General features: G+C 40.0%; 1 protein-coding gene across 1 annotated transcript in view; it reads right to left on the bottom strand.

Annotated features, from left to right (window-relative positions):
• Window positions 1-18525, bottom strand: part of RYR2 (ryanodine receptor 2) — a 468566-nt gene that overhangs the window by 23993 nt on the left and 426048 nt on the right. Inside the window, exons 89-97 of the mRNA XM_039254352.1 lie at window positions 17546-17627; window positions 13843-15140; window positions 12730-12797; window positions 10304-10451; window positions 7983-8069; window positions 7152-7370; window positions 5526-5656; window positions 4153-4195; window positions 1049-1182 (exon numbers count right to left, since the gene is read on the bottom strand). Of these exons, the coding sequence (XP_039110283.1) occupies window positions 1049-1182; window positions 4153-4195; window positions 5526-5656; window positions 7152-7370; window positions 7983-8069; window positions 10304-10451; window positions 12730-12797; window positions 13843-15140; window positions 17546-17627 (2210 nt within the window). The remainder of the gene's footprint in view (window positions 1-1048; window positions 1183-4152; window positions 4196-5525; window positions 5657-7151; window positions 7371-7982; window positions 8070-10303; window positions 10452-12729; window positions 12798-13842; window positions 15141-17545; window positions 17628-18525) is intronic.

Below are 18525 nucleotides of genomic sequence, written 5' to 3'. Positions count from 1 at the left end.
AAAGTAGTCACATCCCTAACTGACTGAGACTGTAAATTTACAAGAAAAGTGGACACGTTTTTAAGGGAAGGTAACTGTTATGTTTATTCTAAAATCAGTAAGTGGTTACAATAAGAAATTACATTTTTAAAAACATGTATGCTTTACATTTATTGCAGAATTACAGTTGATCAAATTTGCAATGTGTGTATGTGTGTGTATGTGAAATTCAACCTCAGGCAAATTCAATTCAACTGGTTCACATTTTTCTAGTTACATTATTCTATTAAAGCACTGTATCAGGAACACCTGATTTTTAAAACTTTTTAAAATGTTTATTTACATTTGAGAGAGAGAAAGAGCGTGAGCACAGGGGGGCCAGAGGGAGAGGGAGACACAGAATCCAAAGCAGGCTCCAGGCTCTGAGCTGTCAGCACAGAGCCCAACACAGAGCTCAAACCCACGAACCCGTGAGATCATGACCTGAATGCTTAACCGACTGAGCCACCCAGGTGCACCAGGAACACCTCATTTTAAAGCTAAATTCCTGAGTAATAGCATGACAGCGTAGTATTTCTGGCTTGTGAAATCTTTGCTATTTAAATAAAACACAATAATCATGATAAAAGAATATGAACTTTGAACTTTTCTAATAAAACGGCTCTGCAGAGCCCTCTTATGAAACAAAAGAAAGATTAACCTTTTTTTCAGACAGCATCAGGAAAGGTAGTCATATATTGTACTTTTACAGATGTTTGACTTTGACTTAAATGGCATTTAGGGATAGAAAAGGCAAATTAAATTAAGAACATACATCTTTATTTAATTTTTGCTTTGTGTAAATAATAAGAGTCACCTTCCAAAATTAATAGGAAAAAATCCAATCATTCCACACCCAAAAACAGCCAGAAGTATAAAAGTAGACCCTTAGGTACATCTTCTGTGTCCCTGACCTCTATTTCCCCAGACTCTGAGGGAAAGGAAATCGGGGCACTAGCATATTCAGAAGTGAATTCATTTCTTCTTCTTTCAGCCTAGAGACATTGGTAAGAGCCTAAGTAACACTCACACGGCTGACAGGGAGCTGTCCTTCTTTGGCTTCTTCTTTTCCCGGGCATCGCTGAAGTCCAGGGCGGCTTTGTCCATACCAAGGAGCTCGCTGATTCTGTCCCGGCCATAGAACTCCCCATATTTATCCATAACCTGGGGGACAGGAAACAAAGCATTTTACTGGCCTCATCTACTCAGCAATCCCTTGTATGTATGCACATACAAACATCTAATTACTTTTACACTTACTATATATTTGTCTTATGTTCAAGTTCACTTAAATATCTCATTTCTGGCTCTTTTTCTGTGATCACAATGCCAAGGTCGAGGCAAACTTACAGCCCTGTATGTACTACCCCTCTGAGGAACAAGACTTCTTAGTCAAGAGAGAGGCGCATGCAAATGGAAGAGGATGGGCCAAGAAAATAAGAAGTAGAAAAAAATGAAACAAAAGGAACTTTGACCAAATTCATACTTTCCACCAGAAATTATGGTAAGAAATCTGACTTGCTTTCTCTCATGGAACTGTCACATTATGTAAGTCACACTATGTTATTAGCATCCTATTCTGCAGATAAAGAAGTTATGTCTTAGAAAACATAGCGTGCCCTTCGGGCCACTGTTTTGGCTCAGGTTGTGATCTCGTGGTTTGTGAGTTCAAGCTCCTCGCTGGGCTCTGTGCTGACAGCTTGAGGCCTGCTTGGGATTCTCTCTCTCCCTTTCCTCCTCCTCCCCTGCTCGTGCTCTCTCTCAAAATAATTAAAGATTAAAATAAAAAAAAACAACAACAAGAAAACATGACATGTCCACGCTTGCTAAGCTTGGCAAGAGACGAAATAAAAAAGCAACTCTCGGGCAAAGCTCTACACTGACCATCGCTGGCCATGGGCTGGCCACTCGTGATGGCATCCTCTCTGGGGTCACAAGTGCAACCGGTCAACTCTCCCCTGGTTTCCTGACTTGTGCTGTCTGTTCTTCAGTAATCCCCAGAATCTTGTTACCTCCCTGAGTCTTCAGGGCATTCCCTGCACAGATCCTTCTGCACCATAAGATTCCTTCCGGGGCAGTCCTCCTCCACTTTGTGGCCCTCCTCCCTCTGTCATATCTGCTGGTTTTGCCCACGTGTCCCGTTTTCAGACCTGCGCTGAGACCTGGGCCCACAGCTCCCCGGGACCAGGATGCAGAGCCCCGTGTACAGCCATTCTTGGCCTAATTTTTCCATGAGAGTCTCATGCATGATGAAAATGGAGACAACAGGGAAAGCAAATGGAAGAAAAGCAGGAGAGAGAAGGGGCCGCTAAGGGCAAAAGAGGGTAGGAGAGCAGAGGACGAGGAATGCAGAAGGAGGAAATGAGCACATGAGGGAGAGGAGGAAGGGGATTCCCTAGGGAAAGAAGAGAGTGGATGAGGGAAGAAACACATTAATGGAAAGGAAGAAGGGATTAGCAGAAATAAAAATCAGCCTTTTCCAAATGTATACAATCAAGGTAAATGAAAACATGAAAGAGCAATGGTGGTTAAAACAAAACAAAACAAAAAAACAACCTATGAACATCAACACCACCAGTCCACAAAGGTCTGTTCTGTGTTATTCTCCTGGTGCTAAAAATGGGTGGGGGTGGGGGTTCCCTCGGGGCTGTGCTCTCACCTCACTCCCAGGAGTCAAATCAGCACTAAGTATAGTAGGAATGCCACCAATAGTCCTTGCTGCAATTACAATCTACTTATTTTATCTTTATTTTTTTAATTTTATTTATTTGAGAAAAAAAGAGCATGAGAGTGGGGGGAGATGCAGAAAGAGGGAGACAGAGAATGCCAACCAGGCTCCACACTCTCAGCACAGAGCCTGGCATGGAGCTCAATCCCACAAACCTTAAGATCATGACCTGAGCTGAAATCAGAGGCTTAACTGACTACAGGTGCCCCTGCAGTGACACTGTATTTATCTACCTCTGAATATGCAGTTTCCTTCAGAGAAAGTTGTGCTTGAACAATTCAAAACTTCTTTCTTCTCAACCAAGGATAATAAAATGTTCAAATTATCCATTTAAAATTGTTTAAAAGTAAGTCTTCAAAGCTCTGGACCAATTTAGAGGTGCTCATACGCAGGTGGGCAATGCTGCTCAGAATTCCAGGTCACGCAAGGAGACAAAACTCTTGCTACCTGATTTCAATTCTTGGTGCAAGTCCTCTATCTCCCCTCAGATTGCTAACAACAACAATCTGCTAGTCGGCAATCATCCCGAGTAACATGGAGTCAAAGGAACAAGACCACTTCATCTGGCAGGTATTTCTGGCTACTCCAGGCAGTACACGCTGGAGCTAGAACTCACTGAGGAGGGGAACTGAGTCAGGGTGGCAATTAGAAAGGTTCAAAGAATGAGTAGGAGCTAGAATGTAATGCTTTATGTAATTTATGTAAATTTCTTTATTATTTACACAAAGCAGTAATACTTCCTGATGTACAAGTACTGGTACATACATTATTTCATTAAAAAAATAAGAGATCTAACATTAAGATCCATTGTGGTGGGAAGAGCAAAGATCCTTGACTTTCAAACTCAGAGTAGTTAGCAGGTGTCACAGTTCATCGCTGATGCCCTATTAGTGTTCTTTCTACTACGCTATGGCACAGTCTGCATCAGAAGAATAAAACTTCATGAAAATAAACAGATCTCTGAAGTTCATGTAAAATAAACAAAACACAATCCTTTGTTCTCATGCAATGACTTTCTCTTATAGGATAAAGCTGGATTCTGGTCCCCGTGACTTATATCCGTCTTATCAGAAAATGGTCATTAGCCAATTTAGGTGACCCAAAGAAGCTCTGAGAAAACTGTCACCAATTCCTATTACTGTGTGGACTGAGCACCGATTATTCACCTGAGTCAGAGGATAGGTGGATGAAGCGATGCTTATTTATTTTATAGCTGCAGAGTATGGGTTTTTTTTTAAGTGCAATTCTTGAAATTCATACTCAATTCTATTGCCACTTTGAAATGACATTAAAAGACAGATAAAGCACACCTCAGTATTTCATTCTCCATATGAGCCACATCAAATTCAAATCTGAATTGTACTCTAGGAAACAAATAGAGAATCATTCTTTCTGAGAGGTATTACCTTTCTTTTAACAAATTTGTCCCAGTAGTTGTTGGGAAATGACCTAAAAAATATAAAAGCATAAAAGTAAAAGAGTATCATTTGAAAAAAGGATAAATAACAATATATTGTTTGGAATAAACAAAATACTTAAAATAATATGTAAACATACATTCTTCCATTCACAAAAATTATAATGAATTTGTTCCATCTTATCTCATAATTCTACTATATCATAGGTAGATTAAATATCATTTAAATGTTAATATAAAAATATACACATGGAAATCACAAAAAGGCTCCAGGTTAATATTTTAATGGGGAAGAATATGGGCATATTTGTTAATAAGTACTCTTGTTATATTTATTTACATGTCAATATATGTCATTTGTAACATGTCAAATGATATGTATTTTGTCAACTGTCTTTAAAAATCGAAGTGTCTGCAAATCTGTCATTGTTTTCCTTATGAAGTATAAAAAAAAATCTCATTCCCACATTATCCTCAAGGAGACTGAGCATGGCATCTTGACTAATACAGAGTTCACTTAAAGGGACAGACCTAGTTTGACTTAGTATTAACAGCTAGAGTTGATAAATAAAACACTTAACATTTAGAGTAAACATTTATAAGGCACAAACACATTACCCCCTTTTGAAAACTCAGAGCATATTATAAATTTTAACTTTTTAAGAACAAGCAAAATGGATCACAATAAAAAGATACTTCACATGTGAGTTGCAGAAACCACTCAAAAAATATTGTATCACTAATACCTTTAGTGGTGGAAAATTATGCTTTTGTGATGGACTGATACCAAGAACAGCAGCTGGTGGTTTGGGTCTTGACCTCACAAGGGTAAATAATTAAAGTATAAAAAAAGTATTTGTTTCCCTGCCTTACATTTTACATGTCATAATGTTTAACTAGTTTTATGCTAGGCTGCTTGATGGTACCAACTGAAAGTTTACAACTTATATACACTGAAAGTATGAGATTCAATATTTTTGCCTTTAATGCTACAACTCTTTTCTTAATGAATCATTTTTGCTTTGTCTGGGTTTTTCGATGAGATAACCCTACACTGCAGGTTACATCCCTCTATCTCCACACATTTCTGAACATTGAGTAATGGATGTGAAGTTCCATCAGTGCTGTGGAAATGGACTCAGAGCCATTTTTGATTAAAGAATTTGAAACACAGATGGGGAAAAAAATTGATGGCATCCATTAAGAGGCTAACAGCGCATAGTCTTTTGATTTTCTTGGCCAAAAATATAACTATTATTCACCTCCGCTACACTTTTGACAAATCTGCAGGTACCCCAGCAAAGTTTTTTTTTGTCTTGAAATTTTTGAGCACAAAAATGTCTCATATAATTCTTTACTCACTGTGTGTTGATTACGAGTCTATCCCACTGGCCTTTAATATCATCTTCTGAAGGCTGTTCTGTAATATAAAGCCCATCAAATTCCAATTTTCGAGCTACTTCCTTTTCTCGCTTAAAAATAACCAATGGGACCTAAATTTGAAAAAAAATAAACACGTTAAAATTAGTTTAGATTTACTGGCATCTCCTGTGGTCACTATCTTTACAAGACAGCTTTTGGAAAAAGAAATATTTCCCATGTTACCTTTCCAGAAGGGTAAAATTGAGTGAGAATGAATTGGTTATATTTAGGCAGAAAGAAACATCTAGAGGTTTAGGAAAAACAGAAGATAGAATAGATACTATTTACAATCATATGTTTTTAAACACATAGAAGTTCAGAGATAATTGCACTGAAGAAATCACTTATATGTATTAAAGAGAAAAAGATTTAATATATCTTTTATTGTGATATATTTAATATAGATCTTTATATATATAAGCATGAATGGATACAATAAAATATAGCAATGTTACTAATGTTCCAAAATGCATGCTTCTAAAAAGTGCAGTGTTATTTGAGAAATCTCTTTAATTATTCCACACTCAGCATGCCCATATGCTATTTTGAAATAAATTTTAATTTCACAATCAGCAAAAATCTTTGTCAGCTAGCCAAAATCTTTTCAGAACATATTGATTCTCTTTTCATATGGACAGATTTTACAGAAGGTATGGATACAAGAAAGAGGCAGACATTCTAGAAGAATCCAAGAATACCCCCCCCCTTAATAAAACAAAGGAAAGACAGGGAGGGAGAAGAATTTCTGAAGAAAATTTTGCTTTCTAGTCTTTCACCCTGGTCTCTGGTTTTTCAAAAGTCTTTTAGAAGTTTCACAATCCAAGGCAGGGGACAGTGAAATAAAGGCATTGCCATGAAAAGTGTCTTGCTAGGGGAAAATAAAGCGGTTTGCAAAGGTAATGGGCAGCCCTGAGCACTCGGAGACTATCTTGAGCTCTGTTCACCAAATTATATTATTCTCCTGGTAGGGCTCTAGGGATAGAATTGCATTATTTTCTGGGTGAAGGTGACAAATTATGAAGCCTTTCTGCCAACAGTGGCATTAGGTAGGTACCTAATAACAGGACAATCAAAATGACTCCTAGGTTCTATATCATGTATTATATAACTCAAATACACTGGAGCATTGCTGGGGGACATGGTGGGTTACTTCTGGGGGGTCAAGTTTTGATGAAACTGGCCATTATGTAATAATTACCAATATGTGAAAGGGAGCTACAACAAGACAGCCCAGGGCCACAAGCCCTTCCCAGGACAGCCTGAAGCCAACTACTGGTTAACATGGAGCATGGAAGGTCAGGCTCTGCTGCCCCAGCCCAAGACAGCCCTAGAGGGGCATCCCAGCTTCAGACTGGGGCTTGTGCCTGTGCCCTGTGGTATCTGAACTGCAGGCCCACTTTGTCATCTGTTCCACACTGCTTCTTCTCTTTGCCTCACAGGTGATGACTCATGGAACTTTCCCTAATAATCTCTGCATCTCAGAGTCTGCTCCCTCAGAAGTCCAACCTGCAACAGACATGTGCATGCACAGACACACACGGGTACCTTGGTGCCTAACTATCTTACTTTCAAGCAGTAGTAGCCGATGATGCAGAAGAAAGAAATGATGGTGTGAAGAATTGCTAAGATCCGCAGCGTGGGCTCCATGTAGCCGCTGCTCTCCTCCAGGACGTAGTGAACCGTGATGATTCTAGGTGAGCCACTGTCCAGGCTGCTAACTTTGGCATTTCCACTTGAACTGCGAGTGGGTAGCTCCTTTCCTTCAACCACAGAAGAAGTGGAGACCTGATTCAAACCAGTTAAAAGTACAGTCAGTTCACTCCCTCGAAGGTATCGGCGTACACAAGAAACAATGGAAACCCAGCCTTGTCAGCAGAGAGCCAGATATGAAGCTCATGTACCATGAAAAGACTAAAAGCAAAGGCTAAAAATAAAAAGATAGCTTTTCAGAAGCTGATGGCATATAATGAGCACACCCTTTAAAACACCTTCCAGTCTAAGCAAGAGTTATGAGGATTCTAATGCATGCAGGAGAAAAATTAGATGGCTAAGCTGCCTTCTCAGGTATCACATGAATTTAAAGTAATGAGGGTATGCCACACCCAGATATGGTACCAAGAGGGATATCCAGCCAAATCAGGCTAGGGACACTGAGTACACCCTGCACTGCACCAAAACTCTTTAGTTGAGGTATTTCCTGCTCAGTTTGGAGGAACAGTTCTACTCCTGCCTTACAAGACCATCAGTGGTGTGCATAAGCTCTAGGTTTCTCCTTTCATCAAAACATATTTTAAAATAGGTTTAGATGTGCTCATTGGTGGATGTGTGAAATTTGTGCATGCAATTCAACCCATCTGCAGTTTCGTACTGGTTATTGAAAGATGAAGATGTACGTACCTTATAAAAGAGCAAGATGAAATTGATTGCAAACGCGACAAATAAGGCTAACATTCTCATGTTGTAAAAGTTGCGAGCAAAATAGTTCTGAAGGTGAAAAAAATGATTAAAAGGTCATTGAATGAAGAGATTGACATGTGCAGACAATTTAAAGCATTCATTCATCTGCCTGAAACTATTTCTTGAGAGCCTACTATGCATCAGGTAACATTCTTGGAGCTGTAGATGTAACAGTAAATAAGTCATTTGGGCCAGCATGGAGGAGACATACATCCGCAGATTAAAAACAAAAGAAAATCTTATTTCAGAGGATGCTAAATGCCATGAAGAGAAATCCATCAGGCTATGGGCTTAGGGAATGTGGGTGCTATTTTAGGTAGGTGGTCAGGGAAGGTTTAGGCAAGAAAGAGAGAGAGAACTCAGAAATGAGTCCGAGCAACTCAGTAAACAGTTGGTGACATTTATTGGCTTGAAAAAAGTAGGAGGAAAAGTATGTTTAAGGAAAAAGCCTATGGGAAAATATCAAGTATTTGTTTTAATATTAAGTGGGAGAAGTCTATGAGGTATCCAAGTGGATATGCCAGGGGCTTTAGCAGAGTAAGTCATGTCAAGATGACCAATGCACGCCATTGTTGGTCTCCATGTACACACCCCATCTGGATGGTGTCATCTCCCACACAGGACCCTGCCTCTTCTGCCATGGCTTGTTGGACAAAGGCAGGCTCATCACTCAAACTGGCTGACAGCCAGTGACAGCCAAACTGGCTCAAATTGGTTGTCCTTGTGGAAGACTGGAGTTGGGTCATGGAGGCTGAGTTGGTAACCTTGTTTATCTGAGCTGGCAGGTCACAAACACTTGAGGGACAAGAAGCTTGTGATGGCCTGACATGGCCATGACTAGCCTTGTACGTGCAAACCGGTGAGTAGAGAAAGTGATACAGGAAGGAAATCAGACAAGCAGGAAATTAGGAACTGCACAGAGATAAGGGAACATGGAGGACAGATGGAAGACAACCCTCTTATTGACTTGCTTTACACAACTGTAGTGAAAGAGTCTTCAGGAATCCACTAGGCTATTGCAGGATACTGGGACCCATTCAACCTCATGCCCAATACCATCTACACTGTGCCTACAGCCATGGCAACAATTACAACACAGCAAATCAGTGATTATCCAGTGTGATCTACAAAACATTTACATTTAATATACTTTGTACTAAACGATGTGGGGAAAATACAAGACAGTCGAAGAAAACATAGTTGAAAACTATTAATTAAAATATGTTTCCATAAATTATATAAAAATGTATAGTATTTATTTCTACATAAGCAATTAGAATACACAATTACTGAGGACAATTCATGTCCCTTAGGGGTGGAGTACTATAGTACTGACTTCCCTGAGTTTCCTTTTGATTTCTCAAAGGCTGTAAAACACTATGTATGATTTTGACTTTCAAATGGCTTTATTAGAAGCAGCATTGGTCTTCATTTCTAGGTCTGACATTATTGGTCAGTACCTCTGAGAGGTTGATTGTACACACCCATCTTAAAAAATTGTACATATTGTAATATTTATACATACATATATAAAAAAGGGCTTTCAACCAAAATTTTTAAGAATTCCATCTTGTAGGAATATGAATAAAGATAGAGAACTATACCTTCTTTCTTTGTTTTTCAAATATGAATATGCATCTAATTAATTGGGGAGCATTTCTGCAAAATGCATAGGATACTATGTAAAGAACTGCCTTCTCTCTTTTCATTCATTTTTAAAATTATTTCTATTTAAAGAATAATTCTGAATAGACCCTCATAGTATCAATGGAGATTTGACTCACTGCATTAATACTTTCATAACTGGATTTTTAATAAAAAGATGACGTTCTAGAAAAATCGATTAATTCAGCCCTGGAAGTGCAATGTGAATTACCTCTACCCTCAAAGGCATCTTTTTGCTCTTAGGGTCCAGAGACCCTGGCACAGTGTCCTGCAGAGTGGAGCTTTGGGGTGTATTTATTAACTTGCCCCAAAGGCGTAATGGGAACACGCTGGTGGCACGAGGCCAGCAGTCACTAAATCAGATGGTTTCAGGTAAGGTGGATGTGGGTGGAGGTTATGGTTTGATGACAGGGAGCAGTGGACCAAAGGCATTTATTATAAAATATAAACACGCCCAGGTGAGCAAATGAAACAAACTTGTAGGGCTGACTTGTCCCCTAATTGCCACCCAAGGAGAGGCAATGAATATTTACTGGGCCTGAGTGATTATGGTCTCACAATATATCAATAACAATATTCACTGTAAAACATCTTACTAGAAGTTTCTGTTGATAGGCGATGATTTTCTTCCAGAATGCTGACTCGGGAACTTCTGGCTCTCCATATCTGTGTGTGTGGAGCTGCCTCAACTTCTGTTTACCCTTGTCTTCTTTGGCTTTTTCTTCTTTTTCTCCATCTTCTCCCCTGTGAACACAAATGAATGCAATATAAGCCATCCAGGAACTAAAGAGATGAACAAGTTTTGTGCCAAATTATGCAAAGGAATATTTAAATCACAGCATCACTGTTGAAAACTAGTTTCTCTTCCAGTGCACTATAATATTCAGAATTTGAGAGTAAGATCATTCTGTGACATTCAAATCTAAAAGGATGTTCACCGTTGTTCAGCATCAGGGAAATACAAACCAAAACCAGACTGAGACATGCCTCACATTAGAGTGGCTAAAATTAACAACCTGGGAAACAACAGATGTTGGCAAGAATGTGGAGAAAGGGGAACCCTCTTGCATTGTTGGTGGGAATGCAAACTGGTGCAGCTACTCTGGAAACCTGTATGGAGGTTCCTCAAAAAATTAAAAACAGAATTACCCTCTGACCCAGTAATAGCATTACTGAGAGTTTATCCAAAGGATATAGGAGTGCTGATTCATTGGGGTTCATGTACTCCAATGTGAATAGCAGTGGTATCGATAATAGCCAAATTATGGTATCAGTCCATCAACTGATGAATGGATAAAGAAGATATATATATATATAATGGAATATTATTCAGCGATGAGAAAAATGAAATTTTGACATTTGCAACAATGCGGTCAGAACTGGAAGGTATTATGCTGAGTGAAATAAATTAGTTAGACAAAGACAGATATCATATGATTTCACTCATATGTGGAATTTGAGAAACTTAACAGAAGACCATAGGGGAAGGGAAGGAAGTTACAGAGGGAAACAACCCACAAGAGACTCTTAAAGACAGAGAACAAACTGAGGGTTGATGGGAGTGGAGAGCAGAGAGAGCAGGGGAGGTGTGTGATGGGCACTGAGGAGGGCACCTGTTGGGATTAGCACTGGGTGTTGGATATAAGTGATGCATCATGGGAGTCTACTCCTGAAGCCAGGACAGCACTGTATGGCAGCTAATTTGACAATAAATTAAAAAATAAATAAATAAAGGACATTTTACAGGTCTGAAGTGTCTTAATAGTTTTACATACCACATTCCCTTCCAAATGTGCAATAAAAACATTTAACTGAAAAGAGAACAATGATGACACTTTTTTTTACTCTGACTTCCCAACAATTTTATTTTTAAATTGTGATTTTAATATTCAGTTCACACACTTACCAGCCATTAGGGCTTAATTTCAGAGGTATATGCATTTGGCATAAGCATAAAGCATGCCAACATATTAATTTTGCGGACAGTAATGGAATCAGAAGCACTGAAATTTGATGTGTATACTCCTTCTAAGTGCAAAACACCAATCCTTCATGAAAGTATCTTTATGGGGGTCAAAGAAACATATGCACGCATCATCACCCTAACCTGGGTGAGAGATAGCTAACGTTACCTTTAACATGAAAGGATTGCCACAGAAATGATGGCCATGCCGTTACATTTCACTCTAACAAATCATCTATGTGCCCATTTTTACAACCGACCCAACCATGCAAGCTCTTTGACAATAAACACAGTCGACCTTAAGGAAGAGCCTATGAAAACACGCCAAAGAAAATAACAATGGAGGAGAAAAGTAAAAATGCTGTGTGAGCGCAGTAGCACTTAGAGGTACTTAAAATTTTACTTCATTGATTTTTAAAAGTGTGCCTATGAAATTATTTAAACTGGGTGAAAGTGAGAGGTTTCCATGATTAACAGAAAGCCAGCGTTATGGAGAAGTGACCCATTTTTATGGCCCCGCACCCAGCTCTTTCTTTCTTCTTGCTGCAAAGGCAACTGTGCTCCACAGCAGGAGTGTGGGTAAAAATGAAGATTTCTGCTTCCCACACCAGACCTGCTGAATCAGAATCCCTGTGGATCTTTGTTTTTAACAAACTTGCCACTCTGCATGTGGCTCTGGGGCTGCGCTTTGGGGGATGGTCACTGCCAGGATTCTAGGCAATGGCATTCAGGATGTTTGTCTCCTGCCTAGCTCATAAGGACAGAAGTCCCGCCTGGTTTTGAGCACAGAACGGCAGCACTGAGTGACCTTGAGGAGAGCATCCGTGGAATCGCTGGGGTCATTTCTATTGAAAGAGAAATGCACAAACAGAATCCTCATGGAATAAGGAGGAACAAGATGGAGTGGAAGCTCAGTGGGGGTGGGGGGTCCTCCCCCGAGAGCCTCACCTCGGGGATGGCCGACTTTGTCATGGAGCATGTGAGACTGTCCCCCAAAGAGAGGGAGACCATGGGTAAATGAGACTGAAACAAAGGCACATATACAGAAATGACACATACTCGGCCTTTTCGGGTTCAGATTTGTTTTCTTCTTTCTCCTCCTTTTCTTCCTCTTTCACCTTCTGTTCCTTGAATGAGCCAAAGGAGAGAAGAAAAGCAGGGTTACACATCGCCTCTGAGTGAGTTTAGGGATCCCCGTAACCCCGTGCCAAATCACAACCTACCAAGGATACCCTCTTGCTGTCACGGAGATAAAAGAGCCAGATGCACCCTTCATTCTGGTCTAAACTCCTGCCCCTTCTTCCTCGTACCCCCCATCCCCACCAGAGGTAATACAGACTTGCGGGTCTCCTCCTCACTTTCCTTTCTTACTTCAGAAATACCTTCTCAGGGCACCTGGGTGGCCCAGTCAGTTAAGCATCCAAATTTGGCTCAGGTCATCATCTCCCAGTTCGTAAATTCAAGCCCCACATCGGGCTCTGTGCTGATAGCTGAGAGCCTGGAGCCTGCTTCTGATTCTGTGTCTCCCTCTCTCTTCACCCTCTCCCCAACTTTGCACACATAAGCACTCTCTCTCTCTCTTTCTCAAATATAAATAAATAAACATTAAAAAAAAAGAAAAGAAATACCTTCTCTACCTCATTCACCTACTCGATCCTTACTCACCTTCCAGGCAAACTTAAGTGCCCCTCTCTTAAGTTTCACTGAGCTACTCCAAACCAAAATGATATTTCCATTTTCTCAACATACGTGACCTCTACTGTTTAGTGCCTGCACCTTTTAACACTTCATAATTTCCTAGTTCCTTCATGAGTGTTGGTTACAGCTTCCTAATAAACTCTTTATGGCAATTAGAAAGCAGAAACCACATCTTCTATTCCCTTTAATGCCCTATGATATCCAGTGGCGATAGGCACCTGGTAAAGATATAAAATATCTGTGGATGGAATGACGGCTCAGGTGACTACTGTCATTAGGGTCAGGACTTGAGCTTCTGCCTTAACAGTTTAAATAATTCAGTAATTTGCAAAGAATCATCACAAGGCAAGCTTTGCCTACCAAGAGCCATTTCCCTTTGGAAACGCTCACGTAGTTAACACCACTCTGGCACCAGCACAAAAGCTGACACAGAGCTCACATATCATGCCCAGAGAAGTCCAGGGAGTCAATTACCTGAAATTTTTCCTGCACGTCAGGGATGGGGACTGGGTTGCTCATTAAGTCGCTGAGGCCAGCATTTGGATTATGAGGGATAAGTTTGTACTGTCCTCCTTCTCTCTTCAGATCCAAGCCAAATATGTCTGAGAGAAGGTCGCTTTCCTCCGTCAGTTCCTTCAGGTCTGTCAGGTCTTCCGAGGGCAGGGCGGCTTCCATGGGCTTCCTGTCCCCCTCCTCTCCATCCCCTCTCACCTCATCCTGAGTGGGGTCTGGCATGTTGGCCAAGAGCTCCGCAACTCGGATCTTTTTCGCTCCTTCTACAAGGCTTCCTCCCAGCAGCAGGCTGCAAATGATGCGGAAGAAGCCTCTGGAAACACTGGCCACAAAGTGCAAGAGGCTCATGAAGATACTCCAGTAGGACGAAAAGGCAGCCGTGACCATATCCTTCATGGTCATCTTCTTCACTTTTTTCATCTGTTTCTTCAGGCTCTTCAGGCTGAGCATTCGCATGAGGGTCAAGATATTATACCTGAGAGCAAACAGGGCCGACTTGACAGTCACGATGGAAAAGAAACCCATTCTGGGCCCCTGCTCTTCCGGCTTCTCCTTCTCACTTTCTTCTTTATTCACTGACCTCTCGTTCAAATCCGACTCGGAGATCTGTGCCGCCAGCTGCATTTCAAATATGGTGTCCTCGCAGAAGTTGACAAAAAGTTCCATTTTCTCCTTTTCTCCCCCTTCGTTGACCACGTCAAATATGAACTGCCTTTTGGACTCCTTGACCTGTGGCTTCTCCCACTGGGTTCGGCTGGACTCACTGATTTCAAAATACACCCTCTCAATGCGTTTGGCACTTCCCATGATCTCGATGCGGCCCAGAAAGGGCTGGAAGTAATTCAGCACGCTCTCTGCCAACTCCAGGAAAGTCTGCAGGCGCGTATCATTGGGCATGTGCTCTGAAAGATTGGTCAGAAGAACGGCCACATTGAAGCCAATGTCCTTTGCAGGCTCGTGAAACCTTTTGACAAACTCTTCATAGTCCAGGGTTTCGTTTTCATCCGTCTCCGCACAGGACAGAAGAAACTCGGTTTCTGACTGCGTGTAGTGTTTATGGCTCTCCATCGCTTTATGGAAGTCCCTCTTGGAAATGACTCCCTTACCATCAGGGTCATATTCTTTAAATGTGTCAGAAGAGGTCAAATCCTTCAGTTTTAAGAACATGTCAAAAAACTTGAGAATCATCTCCACGTTGTTGGAAGACTCCACAAGCATATCGACCATCTGTTTGCCAATGGTTCCATTGACAACATTACCTGGTGGTAAAGAATGGCATGTGTTCAGAATAAACATTCCTGGTAAAACCAGTGTCTAGAGAGAAAATGAGCATAGAAACCTTACATGACATGTGAATTAAGGACACCTCTTAGTTTAGCATCTATGGCATGAAGTCTCAGGAAACAGGTTTATTTGTAAACTCTGCTTTAAAAGAGTGATTACAGGAACACATGCAAAACCGTATTTACAAATTAGAATAACACAAGTAAATCAAGGTTTGAACAAAAGCTGTTATTTCCCTCAAATTGATCATGGAAGCAGTATGTTTTAGGATACAGAAAATCAGGGAAACATTTATGCCCTAATGCCAGAAACTGAAGTCTGGGTTTCATGTTGATAATTAAAAATGAGCACTTGGACAGCATTTTAGGACTGAAGAATCACTTTTCATAGATAATACCTGATTTAACATTCATATGTCTGTGAGGCAGATACTTTTTATTAATTCTGATTTTACTATTGAGAAAACTGAGGTTTATCAAGGCTAAATGAATGTGCCTGTTGTGACAGGATTATTGAGGGTGAGTGCCAGGACATCAAATTGATCCTCTGAAAGCAAATTATATGTTCTTTCTGATTTACAATGTAAAGCATCTCCCTGAATTTCTTCATGGTTGAGAATATTTATTGTGGAAAAATGGAAGATCATTGATAAGCATGAGAAAATTAGATATTACCCTAAATTACAGAGTCACAGAAAGCTTTTTATTCTTTGAACAGAATGTGCTATGTAACATAAAGACAGCAGAAAAAAGACATGTGGTGAGGTCTGCTGAGTCCATTTGTGCAGCAGTAAACACTGTGGTTGAGAACGTGGGCTAAGGAATCCAGGCTCCATCATCTAGAAGCTGAGCAATGTGGGCAGATTTCTTAGCCTCTCTGTGCCTCACTTTCCTCATCTGCAAAACAGTGATAATAATACTACCAAAGCCATAACCTTGGTATTAGAATTAAATGAGTAGCTGGTATATTAAAATGGGTAAATTTAGGGCACCTGGGTAGCTCAGTTAAGTTGGTGAAGCATCTGACTTTGGCTCAGGGCATGACCTCATGGTTAATGCATTTGAGCCCTATAATGGGCTCTGTGCTGAGAGTTCCAAGCCTGGAGTCTGCTTTGGATTCGGTGTCTCCCTTTCTCTCTGTCCCTCCCCTTCTCATATTCTGTGTGTGTCTCTCTCTCTCAAAAATAAATAAACATTAACATTTTTTTAAAAAAAGTTTAGTATAATGGGTGAATTTAAGTTGTCACGGATGCAGTCTCAGCTGCTCTTGTGGTTGAGTGTTATTACTATTTCTAGACTACAATTTGATATGAAGTCATGGAAAAGGGGTCCTGTGCTCAGAGGGTATACAGTGGCTTTCACATAAGGGTTTTTGCAAATGTAGCACCTTTGAAATCCCAGCACAAGGCACACCTCCTGCCTGAGTTAATCAAAGTGCAGTTATGCAAAGCACGGCAGTCTAAGAAACAGGGAGAGAAAAATTAGGAGGAATTCAAGAAAAAGGGTAGGTGGCAAGAGCAAACACATTTTAGGTGGCTTTGGTCATTTTCATGTGATTTCACTGACTTCACCCATCAGTAGATGGGTACCTTCATTTCACAGAGGAAGCAACTTGAAAATGGAGATGGAACCAGCACAAGGGTCACACTGCTAGCGTGGGAAAGCAGAGACTCGAACCCAAGCTCTCGAACACCATGTTTACTGACTGACACAGAAGAGACATGCGGTAGCAAGGCAAGACAAGTTGGAAAGAGAGAAGAGAGAGAACGAGAGCTGAGATAGGCGCACCATGGGAGAAGAGGACTGCCACCAGCAGCCACTGTGAAGGGCGTTGTCCTCTCTTCTCCTGCAGGACATGAAGGACCCATGGGAGTCACCATGCAGCCAATTCAAGGCAGTGGTTTATACAGTTGGAGTTTATCCACATGCCTATAAGGCCCACTGATTCAAACCAATGGACAACTTCATATATACTATGTGTCTGGAGAGTGTGTTTTTTAGGGTATCACTAGGAAATGACAAGTGTCCCTATAAGTTACCACTGGTTTCATTCCCCAGCTATATAAACTGAGATACGCAAGGTATCTCTTAAAAAATAACCTTGAGGAAATGGGCATGGAGGAGGGCACTTGTAGGGATGAGCACTGGGTGTTAAATGGAAACCAACTTGACAATAAACTATTTAAAAAAAACTACAGAGTAATGAAATCCAAAAAAAAAATAACCTTGAGAAAACAATAATAAAGCTAGCAATAAATCTAAGGTATCTGTCACATCTCAGTGTTGATTATGCTTTGCAGTATGCTGACTCCATAAGCAAGCACATACTGATCCTTGAAATCAAAGGCTAATGGAAACTTGAAAATATAAATCAAAAATACCTTCTAGCATGGACAGCAACATGACCACCATATCCTTCTGAAGATCCATTAATTCTTTTAGTAGCTCAATTTGACTGGAATCCTGAAAATATTAATATGTGTTATATTAATATATAACGTGTAATACATGACATATAATACATAATGTATATATTGCATTTGAGATAATATGAGAAGACTGTGTAGTGAGAACATCATACTTGTTCTCACAAATAACTTGTAAACACTTTCCAGATTTGTAGAACTAAAGAAAGCCCAGGCATAAATATGAAGCTTACTATAAATAGATATAATCCAGAATTAGTATTTACTACAGATTCTCATTTTATTAAAGTATGTGTGAGGACAATGAAGAAGTCTACCAAGAACACAGAAGGATGAAAGCAGCAGCAGATTATCCAGAGCCAGGCAAGACTCAGGCACTTCTGCCCATTAGACAGGTTTCTTTTACTTGAAGATTGTACTTGTTTTTCCTTCCTCCTAACTTATTACACAAAAATGCTATCTGTTTTGTAAAAATTAACTTATTCTGGAAAAACAAGCCTAACAGTGATATGACATAAATTTATTTATATAAATCTAATAAAAATGTACCCAAGTACCACCTATTGGAATATTGTATAATGTAACTTATTTACCAATTTTATTAAACTCCTTGATATTTCTTGAGTTAAGATTTTTCTGGATATTTTTCTTTGTTTATGTTTGCCTTTGATTTTTTACCATGGAAAAATTCTTTTACAAAGATACATTGTGTCCAAACAACACAGATTGTACTTACATTGACATTACAGTATTATGGATCATTAAATTTTCCTTTTAAACTATGCCTTGTTTCAGTTTTAAAAATTATACAAGGTATTGTTTTGATCATTTAGATTTTGCTACATATAAGGCTAAATTTCTCTGTGGCTGGAAGGAGAAGATTTTCTTTGTACATAGTGTCTCCTTGAGTAGATCCACAAACTGAACAACTACTA

The sequence above is a fragment of the Hyaena hyaena genome, unplaced genomic scaffold (assembly GCF_003009895.1).
Source record: "Hyaena hyaena isolate Hyena2069 unplaced genomic scaffold, ASM300989v1 scaffold_485, whole genome shotgun sequence".
Classification (NCBI taxonomy): Eukaryota; Metazoa; Chordata; class Mammalia; order Carnivora; family Hyaenidae; genus Hyaena; species Hyaena hyaena.
Note: the sequence above shows the minus strand (reverse complement) of the source record. Positions and strands in the feature narration are given on the sequence as shown.